This window comes from Zerene cesonia, chromosome 10 (genome assembly GCF_012273895.1).
Source record: "Zerene cesonia ecotype Mississippi chromosome 10, Zerene_cesonia_1.1, whole genome shotgun sequence".
NCBI classification, from domain to species: Eukaryota; Metazoa; Arthropoda; class Insecta; order Lepidoptera; family Pieridae; genus Zerene; species Zerene cesonia.
The window spans coordinates 3,165,277-3,176,064 of record NC_052111.1 but is presented as its reverse complement, the minus strand read 5'-3'; the positions used below and the strand labels follow the sequence as shown (position 1 = coordinate 3,176,064).

The 10,788-nt window shown below is 29.0% G+C and overlaps 3 protein-coding genes across 4 annotated transcripts; 1 reads left to right on the top strand and 2 right to left on the bottom strand.

Annotated features, from left to right (window-relative positions):
- The first annotated feature begins 572 nt into the window (after positions 1-572).
- On the top strand, positions 573-2,699 carry LOC119829561 (E3 ubiquitin-protein ligase RNF4-like). Its single transcript, XM_038352129.1, has 2 exons — positions 573-1,087; positions 1,861-2,699. Exons 1-2 carry the CDS (start codon positions 896-898, stop codon positions 2,080-2,082), a joined length of 414 nt encoding a protein of 137 aa, XP_038208057.1. The 5' UTR covers positions 573-895; the 3' UTR covers positions 2,083-2,699.
- LOC119829560 (zinc finger protein 687b-like) lies at positions 2,119-5,374 on the bottom strand. Of its 2 annotated transcripts, none has more exons than XM_038352126.1 (3): positions 5,279-5,374; positions 4,925-5,098; positions 2,119-4,760 (listed from the first exon to the last, which is right to left on the bottom strand). In XM_038352126.1, exons 2-3 carry the CDS (start codon positions 5,059-5,061, stop codon positions 3,026-3,028), a joined length of 1,872 nt encoding a protein of 623 aa, XP_038208054.1. In that variant the 5' UTR covers positions 5,062-5,098; positions 5,279-5,374; the 3' UTR covers positions 2,119-3,025. The 2 variants fall into 2 exon arrangements, with proteins under 2 accessions (XP_038208054.1, XP_038208055.1); XM_038352127.1 differs by having other exon boundaries at positions 4,925-5,095; positions 5,279-5,368.
- Positions 5,375-6,180: 806 nt separating this feature from the next.
- Positions 6,181-7,787, bottom strand: LOC119829755 (cartilage-associated protein-like). Its single transcript, XM_038352433.1, has 2 exons — positions 7,446-7,787; positions 6,181-7,304 (listed from the first exon to the last, which is right to left on the bottom strand). The coding sequence occupies exon 2, from the start codon at positions 7,134-7,136 to the stop codon at positions 6,273-6,275; it is 864 nt and encodes a 287-aa protein (XP_038208361.1). The 5' UTR covers positions 7,137-7,304; positions 7,446-7,787; the 3' UTR covers positions 6,181-6,272.
- Between the last annotated feature and the right edge of the window lie 3,001 nt (positions 7,788-10,788).

The window sequence follows — 10,788 nt, the reverse complement described above, 5'->3', positions numbered from 1 at the left end:
TGAAGCAATCGCATCTAGTTACTTAAAACTTGATTTCTTAATACACTTATACTGTACACTTGACTTTTATACATAGCCCATAATTTTTTATCGATAATTTATTTTTATTAGCAAAGTTTGGGATGTTAAATAATTGTATTCTAAATCTCAGTAGGTAATTCTGTTATCACAGTTTTCAAAAAGTCTTTCTTTGACACTTATACATTTTCGTATGATAATTTTTTACTTTTGAATAGATAGATGGTGTCACAAGATTTATTGGTATGTAAAACGATCTCAAATTCATTTGTAGATAGTTTCTCAATAAAGAATCAAAATTCTAAATTACTCCTAATGACCGATATCTGATTCAGTCCCTAAATTTAAAATTAGAAGCCTCTAATTTATAAATTAGGAACTAAATTTAGTGAAACTATAAAAATTTAACGTTGAAAGAGAATACACTTTCCCAAATCCAGTGACGACTAAATTGAGTCAACTAAATTTAATATACCACATAATAAACGCTTTAGACGGTAGACCTACTATAATCTGTGCAAAGAACCAAAGAGCTAGAGAATTATAAGAAAAAAAGAACTTACGTTACGGTGTAACTTAGTACTTAATCTGTGAAAAGAATTGATTTAAGAAATTTGAGGTCGGGTATATAAACAATAAATTCGAAAAATTCAGTTAAAATACTGTTTACGGAAATACGTTTTAAAAGTTATAATTATATTCCCGAGATTTCTCGAACTATTTTTTGGTATTGGCGGAAGAGACAATAAAGTGACACCAAGTTTGACAAGAAAATTATTTCCATTCTGAATTCTGATAGCGCTATTTGCGTGTAATGTTATTTGTTTTTATTTTTAAAACTATTTAAAATTGATAAAGTTATTCTACAGACCTAATCATGGGTGACCCATCTGATAACATTATCGACCTCACATCGCCGTTCAGCTTAGTTAAGCATTGTAATTTCTCTAATGATATTATTGAAATAGACGATGATACTGACGAATCATTCCGTGTGGAAATTATAGAAACAAATAATACAAACAAAATTTCAAAACAATCCGGAGCGAAGTCTTTGGAGCCTAGGAGGGTAAGATTCAATTAACGCTTATCGAAAAAGTGTAAGATACAGATATATAAAAAACGTTTTTTTTTTTTGAATTAGTAAATGCAAAGCACACATTATATTTAAAAGACAAATATTTATTTACCGTCTTTTAACAAGGAGGTTATCAATTAGATGAGTATGTATGTAATTAATAACAATGTCAGAATAGCAGTTTTTGGATATGTTAGTGTAAGTGTTAGTATAGCTTCAAAATGTGCCTGCTAAATTTCATAAGTGTATGTATCTTTGCATAACTGAAACCTCCAAGTTGGGTTGGAATTATTACTTTAGCTAGCTAGCACAGTAGCATTATGTTTGCTCCAATCTGTGGAGGTTTTATCAAAAACAGGTCTGTAGTTAAAATAAAGCATTCACAACAGCATTGCAATGGTTACTACTGGTACAACTTTTTCAAATACTATCAAACAAAAGAATTGGTGGTCTTGGTTAAATTTTGCAAATTTTTACTTGTGTGTGTTCATTTATACAATTAACCTTATCTTAAAAGAGTATCTGAATGCTTGGTTATATCCAATTAATTAACTGAAACATTTAAATTGATATTTTATTAAAGAAAATACTGTCATACCATCATAATACCCAGTGTATACACCATGATTTAATAAAAACAAAACTAACTGTATTATTGTAGGGTAGACTAGGTTTTTGGATGGAAAAAAAATTTATAGTGGGATATAATAAAAAACTATAATGCAGTTAACACATATTTAAATGTATACTTATTTGAATTTCAGTTAGAAAATGAAACACCTGAAAAAAATAAGCTCAAGATTGGAGAGTGTCCCATATGTTGTGACCAATTAGGAAAGAAACCAGCATCATCAACAAAGTGTGGACATGTATTTTGTTTACAGTGCATAGAAAGATCTTTAAGATATGACAAAAAATGTCCTCAATGCAGAAGAGTATTAAAAGGGCCTTCTGCTTATCATCCACTGTATCTGCCATTACAATAAAATAGAATGTAACAAAAACAATAAAAACAATGTAAATATATTTAATAACTTTATTACATATAGATTAATTAAACTAACTATAATGACATTTATGCAACAATTTTTTTTTTGGTTGAAACAACATGAAACAACATTTGTTTTATGTTCAGTTCAATGTTTTATGTTTTTATTTATTTTTCATAACTTACAATTTGCAAAAGTACCTTACAAAATATAATAAAAAAATTAAACAATTTCATACTTTCCATTTTATGAATATACAATGTGAATAGAACTAGGGATTCATTTATAAGCTAACACCAACAATTATTCAAACATTTTTTTTCTAATGGAATTCTTTTATTTATGGGATATTCCATTTTCTTGTGATTTTGTCTTTAAATAGCTATTTCTTACTAAGCTGACTTAAATATTGGAAAAGCATTAATATCTATTATGTTTTATGTGGTCATGACCGAGTGAAAGCAATAGAATTGTAAAATCATCCCCATTTAGTTGAATCACCAGAAAAGGGCTAGATTTTGTGGAAAAGGCCTTAGGTGGAAACACTATGCAGATCTGATATTTGCCTAGTTTTCAAATTATTTTTGTCATTAAAATGTCTATTACGTAAGTAACAAATATAATTTTGTGAGATTCGGAATAAACGTATTTATAATTTATATATTTTGTATTGTTTTTAACAGAAATCACATTATTATTCCTTAAATTATGTGAAAGTATGTTTACTCATCTCTCTTTCACATCGTAAAGGGTGATTTTATGGTATGATTTATGGGGTTGGAGATGGTAAGAAGGCTCGAGAGTGATATAGTGTAAATTATTACCAGTCTAATGTGTGATTTCCATACACCACACAGGCAAAGACACAGGCGGAAAGCTAGTAGTTTATAAGTATATGTTCATTTCAAGCACTAGACCTTTTAATTATTGAAACCAATATTTATGGACTTATAACTTTTTGGGTGTTCTTTTTTAAAAATGCCATGCCATGAACTCTAAAATGTTTTTCTAAACTGTGAGGGTCAGTAAATTTTTCTCTACAAATATTACATTGGTTTTCTTCCAATGGCTTGTCTTCTAAAGCATCAGACTTAATGTGGTATTTTTCTAATGCATCTTTGTTAAAACAATTATTTTTAACAACATATTCATTAACATCTGTTATTTTATGATCTAATAACAAGTGAGTCGAAAAGGAGGGCTTGACAGCAAAGCATAGCCCACACTCCATACATTGATAAGCCATAGATGGATCTCTGTGTGATAATATATGTACATGAAATGTTTTTGCATCCTCTGTTTGATACTGACACTCCTTGCAGTAATTAGGAGTGTTCTGTTCGACTTGCATTAGTGTTGGAGGACTCTTTCTATCCATATGTATTTTAATTTTATTTTTTTGATTGCGCTTAAATATTTTATTTGATTTAAAACGCTTAGGTCTGTTCACTTTCTTTTGGATCTCCTTTAAATTCATTTTTGTCAAGCTTACTTTCAAATCTAAGCATTTAATATGATTGTGAAATTCTTTGAAATGTGCTTTTATTTCTTCCCAGTTTTCATTAACTTTTACTCTACACAAATGACATACTATTTGAAATACATCTGTCCTATGTCCAGCTGATGAACTTTCTTCAGAGAGACTCTCCAATGAGCAATAAGAACATTTATATGGTTCAGTATCAAAATGGCCATCAATCCATTGATGTGTAGTTTTTGAACATTTATGACATGTTTTTAATGTGATTTTGCTAAGAATCACTGACAAAGATCTATTGTGTGTAGAACGATGCTTATAAATATAATGTTTCAATAAACCATGCACATCATTAGAAATAACACCGCAATTCCAACATGGATACATTTGTTGAGTCTTATGAATAGATGAAAGATGGATATCAAGGTGCTTGTTTATTTGATTTACACCTAAAAATATTCCAGGACACTGTTGACATTCATAGTATGTAGGGTATTTTGTTTTATCACAACACCGCATTACATGTTTCAATACTGCATTCTCATTGTAGCCAGCAAGAGAACAATGAGGGCATTTAAATATTTTATTTAAGTGACTAAGCCTCATATGGGATACAAAATTATTTGGATGAAGCAATTGACAATTACTTTTGAAACATTTAATTCTAGATGTAACTCTCATCATTTTAAAACCTTCACAATCATGGTTGTAGGGATATATACAAATCCTATTTGATAAATTCATACCACATTCAGGACAAATGTATGGAGGACTTTTCAAGTGCAAACGTATATGAGCATTTAGTGCACACACTGAGGGTAGTGTAAACAAACATACAGGGCAAGTGAAAACCCTATTTGCATGTTCCATATAATGTGTTACTCTATCTTTTTCTTTGTTTCTAGTTACAGTAATATCTTTTTTACATTCGAAACAATATATATTTGGAAAAGTTTTTACTGGATTTACAGCTACACTCTTAGATGTGGTGGCAATTTCTGAGCTGATAAATAGCAAGGGTTCAACTTTTAAATCACTCAAGTTGATGGTAGCAGTTTTAATAGTGTGAGATCTTATATGAGCTAAAAACTGACATCTATTATAAAATACATTTAGCTTACTGCAATATCTGCATAAATATGTAATCTGTAGAGATTTACGTCCAATGTGAACTTTATAACTCGATTCAAATATAAACCTGTAAAAAGTAAAATTATATGAAAAAATAAAACAAATTCCATCAATTTTTAAGAATCAAATTCTTGTACACAAGCAAATAGTATAATAGACAAAACAAAAATTCAATTAAGTTTCTATCTACTTTAAGGTACAATATATTTTACAGCAAATGTTAGAACTTACTTGTCACTACAATCAATACATGAATACAATTTGTGACCATCTGTTGGTACTGGTATTTTATAATTAGGCATTGCCTTTGTGAATAATATGTTCTTTATATTTATTCTGTCACTGACCATATCTGTAGCTATAGCCATTGCTTTGACTCTTATAAAGCTTATGTTAAATATTCTTCTGGAAAAAGAAAATTCGATTAGGTACTTAGATATCTACCTACCTTTATAATATATTATTACATCTACATAAATCATCAGTCATACTATTTCATTATTACTGATGATGGACCAATTTTAAACATAAGTATTTTCAATCCATATCGCTCGATTTTTAAGAAAAAGTTCATAATTTCATTACCTGTTTATGTTTTAATACCTAATAGGTAAGTATGAAGCTATTTTCTATTTCCAATAATTTCTTTTGATCACTTCTTGACATATTAGTAGTCTGGCCATTGAAAAAAAACATTTTTGGTATTGCCATTTCACTACGTGAAATATAATAACGTTATGAAAAATTTAAATTCAAATTTGAGGAAACGAAAGACAACTACAAAGTAAATTGAGCTATTTTTTGTTATATTTTCAAAATATAAAAAAATACAAATATTTGCGACATGTTTAAAAATCGCACCTATTGAATATTGGCATGGTCAGATTTAATAATCTCTACAATTTACTATTTACATTTGCAATCTTATCATTTATTAACGATAATTATTTTATATTTTATCTCTTCCGTTGTCTAAGCTGTTGTTAAAGATGTTATCACAGATAATACTATACTAGTATTTAATTGTGGTTCTTATACAACCAACACAATCCACATGTAACAATGGCAACATTTAAGAATTTCTATGAAGATTGAAGTAGTAACACGAAAATTTCTTCAACTTGTTAAACTTTTTTGTTGTCTATGTCTAAGAAACAATTTCCAAATAAAAAAATCCTGTAAATAATAATGATAACTGATAAGGGTTACATATTATAACGGATCTGTTTGAGAGTTCTAATGAAATTTTCTCTTCCCTATTGTTTTGAAAAACTGTTCAAAGTCTAAGTAAAAATACAGAAAATATCTTTCAAAATATGATTTTCTTAAATTAAAAAAATAGTGAGTGTTCAGTTTGCATAGATCAATCTATCAGCTATCTTCAAAATTGGAATGTTTTCTTAGTAACATAAGTAAGCACATGTGGTTTATCTTTGTGATTTTTTGTGGAAAGAACAAAACACATTTTTTTATGAAAATATATTTATTTTTAGAATAACATTAAAAAAATATGGCACATGAATTGTTCCTTAGTTTTGTTAGTTGCTATTAAGAAGTAAAAAACAATGTTTACATTACATTAAAATACCAAATTAGATTCAAGTTTATCACTATTATCTTGGTGAAAAAATTCAAGTAACTGTTTTTCATATTTATCTCTTTTTAAATAATGAATAATATCAGATCTCTCAAGGAAAGCGTTTTTATTAATGAGAGTTTCATACATTTTTTTGTTTTCTAACATATCCTCATCTTCTGGCAGTAATGATAAGTAGCTAGCAACTGCTTTGCCAACTTCATCTAGTCTGTCTATATGGTAGTATGATATTTGTAAGTAATTAAGCAGATCAGCTAGAAAATCTGTTCCAGAATTGTAAAGGGGTTTTAATTGGTCTTGACAGCTTTGCTTACATGTTAAAAGAGATGCAATATAATTTGATATCACAATCGTAACTTCAGGAGACCATGCTTGTTCTGGTTGCTGTTCACATTCCATCCGACATTTATTTTCCCAGGCCAAGTAATCTACTAAGGCTTCCTCCATGTTGGCTATTGTTTCACCCCATTTTTTAAATTTATATGATTTGAGGCCCAATCTATATAAAATTTGATAGTCTTCACTCTCAAGATCCACTACATTATTTATATCAACTTCGGGTTGCTGGGTGTAGTAGTCCAAATTTTTCTTCATTGCCGGATCATCAGGATGACCAACCAGGAAAGTATATGATGCTGATGCAGCTTTGGGAAGGGCATACATTTGAAAGTAACACAGGTGTAAGTATTCATATGGTTTTCTAGTTTGCATATTTAAAACTATTGCATCAGATATATTACTATACATGTGAATATTTTCAAAGCCTTCTTGTTTGCAATTTATCAGACATTGTCTTGTTTTGATAAATAATTCGTATATTTTTAGATCTTCTATATTTTCATTCATATTACTTGTTTTAGCGTAATTTTTACATTTTAACCTACAATTGATTATGACGGTTTTATAAAGTTTATATAAATGCAATGATTCTTCAAATTGCACTATACATTCAGACCATCTTTCGTTTGTATATGCGTCTAGTCCTTTTTGGTATGTGGAATCCAAAGACGAAAACTGTAATGAGTTTACTACTACTAAAAATGCATTTAAAAGTATTAATTTCTTTCCAAACCACCTCATGATGAGGTGCAAGTACTTAAATTTGTGATTAGAGCAATTTACAATTTGATTCTAAACAAATGTTTGTCTACATACCACGCGTCACACTTGTAACATTGCCTTAATACGAATGACTTTTATTGTTTTATCGCAAATCGCATTGGACATTGACTCCGCTCGCCGCTGTTAGTTTTTGACCTATTTACTAATTATAACAATCACACCATAATATTCGTAACGTAGAGCGGATTCTAGATGACACGGATCTGGTTCACAGATCTTCTTTCATGTTCCTTTAATATAATATAATTTTTATACTGAGGCCGAAATCATTTTTACATTTTAAAGCAGTATTAAAATAGGCATGTAATATATATTTCAATCAAAACTTTTAACGATTTTAACCGCTAAAATTTAAGTCTGACATTCGATTGACATTTATATAGTGTTACTCACTACTTACTAATGCTTGTACATTGTAGTGATATATTTTTTTCCTTCTTCATGGTAATTTGATATTAATAATTTAATATATCCATTTGCCACCGTGCCGTAGACAGAGTAACTGTTTCTTTAAACGTTTAAAAACGTTAAATGTTTCTTTAACTCTAGTTTCTCTGACTACGGAGTGTCCTTATATGATTGCTGTAGTTACTCTCGCCAGGCTTGGCAATATTAAAACAAAATTTAAATATTGTTGTCATGTATTCAACAAATAACATTTCTTTTTATTTAATTAGAAAAGCTTTTTTGACAACTAGCTTAATATCAATGGATGATATTGGAACGACGATCCAGTAGCGCCGGTACGAAAATTATCGTCAAAGCATTCGTAGTGTTATTGAAAGCATCGAAAGCCAGTCATCAAAAATTTGTGAGGTACAAATGGTTGATTTTTTTTAAATAGCGTCGCGGTAAGGCGGGTTTAGGATGGCCACACAGAAAAGGTATAGCAATAAGCTTCCATCATTTTCCTTTTCGTCTTCGGTCTTTACGTAAAAGGACCCCAGACTATATCTTGAAGTTTGAACTTTTTCAGGACTTCATATATAGGACAGGTCTCAATATTACCATAATTTATTATTCCACCCATTTGTTTTAGTAAGTGTAGTTTTTGTATAGTATATTTATATAGTATTTGTTTTAGTAAGTGTATTCTTTTCCTTTTCTATTTGGTTTAGTTCTACTATAATTTTATGTAAGTTTCAAAGGTTATCTTCACTGGTCTATACTGGACTGATATGAAATACTTATTTTTATCATCTAGTTCTAATATTTATGGAGTCTTATTGGACATAGCCATTAAAACTTTTTGGCATCAATTAATACACTTAAAGAAATAATAAACTGTACCTATCAATGTAGTTCATTGGCACATTTATTTTTGAATATATTACTAACATATCTGTCTACTATTTAATGACTTACAATAATTTAGTGCTTGTTGGAAATTGGAGCGAAGAGCGATTAAAAAATGAAGTGCGTAATTTTTTAAATATAATAAAATGTTTGTTAAGATATGCGCAGATAGGTGTTCCGTATATTCAAAGATCTTAGGTAGTAGATAGGTAGGTACTTTAATTTTGCTATTTCATCTGAATTTTTAATGGGTTAAAATATTCGATAAAATTTCAATAATTTAGAACGGTATAAGTTGAACCCAGTCTAATCAGTTGAATCCTGTAATTCAGTCTAATCGTTGGTTTATATCAATTTGAGAACCGTGTTCTTAGATTATATTTATCATAGTGTATTATGTTCCAATAACATTTATTCATAATTTTGCAGTTTTCCAAATTATACCTATTATGAGTTTGCAACCTATAACATAAAATAATGCAAATAATTATTTTTTAAATAAAATGAATCGCATCAATTGGTTGAAAGTCGCCTTTAAGAGGTCCTATGAAAAAAGAGTATAATATGTATGTGTGAATAAGAAAATGAAGTTTAGATACGTTTAGTTTTTAGCATATTAAGCAACATTCTCAGTATCTTATATGAAAAGATTTTATATTTGCCTCGTCTATTTACTATTTACAGTTTTTGTTTTTTTGACAGTATGAATTCAAGATATTTTTGCGGAAAAGAGATAGAAAAGAGTTGTTGCTTCAACGATCACGGACATTATTCAGCAATCTTTTAAAAGAGGTTAATAATATAGTATTTTATTTATTATATTATACTTACAAAAATAACCACAGACTTTGTGTGTCTATTGAATATCACACTGGCTAACTAAGTTCACATTATGTAGCTAAATAGATGAACTTAAATAGAAAAAGATAAGTCTCCTGCATGTCCAGTCTTAAATTGTGTAACCATAAAGTACCATTAAGTAAAGAGGACGATATTAATAACACCGGGCACCGGGTGCATTTATCGCATTCAATTAATTATCTATCTTATATTTTAATAATTTCGAATAAGCATACTTTCTACACGATGCTTTACGAGCTTCCTGAAAAAATAAATCAATTATATTTATAATGTTTGCAATTTTACGTAGCACGATTCGTAGGTGTAATATTATGTGAATTTTTGTATTTTGATGTTTACAATATTAAAGCGTTTTACGACGAGGATTCGAAAAAAACATTTTTTTATCTTTCAAATGTTAGGCCGGTATTCTGATGTATAAATAAAAATCAACATAATTAGCGATATTACCTTAAATTTTACATTAACATTACGCTATTGAAGCTGAATATGGATGAGTATTTTGATAAATACGTGTTATTATTGCATTTTCAGAGACCACTAGCAATTAGTGGCACTTTTGTACTCTTTGGATATAATGTTCAGGTCGTCGCATCCGATATGCCAGGTGAACCAGAAATGTAGAGGATTGAAATTTTATAATTTTAATACGCTGTAAAAAATATTTTTTATAAATTTATTTAAAGTAAGATTTTTATGTTAAAGACGTATTTTATCCATAGATAATTTATTATATTAGAAGTAGTAGTTATGTGTTATAAACTTAAAAGTATCCTTCATAGCTAAACAGAGCGGAGGGAAGCCACAATATGGTTTAGCGCTTTCTAGTCTGGTAAGCGAAAGGCAAGTCGATTTTATGCAAAACATAAACGATGGATGCCTAATGACTCTTTCTCCTATTACCACACCTTGCTGTCGCAATACTTTTGTTATACTAAGGTAACTAATAATAAATATCTATAAATACTTCTGAATATAAAAATTGAAGCTTATTTTAAAATGTCCTACTTAATAGCATATGCGAAGTGTTTGATTTCTCAAAGCTTTAAATAGCTAGATAGAGAACTATATTTTATATGTTACATACATAAAAAATATAGTTTAACACTACTGTACTTATAATCTTTTGAAATTGAACACCAAACAATGTTCCATGTGAAATGAATAAGCCCACTCACACAGCAGTAAACTAGAATGTTAGGATTAGAAACAATCATTT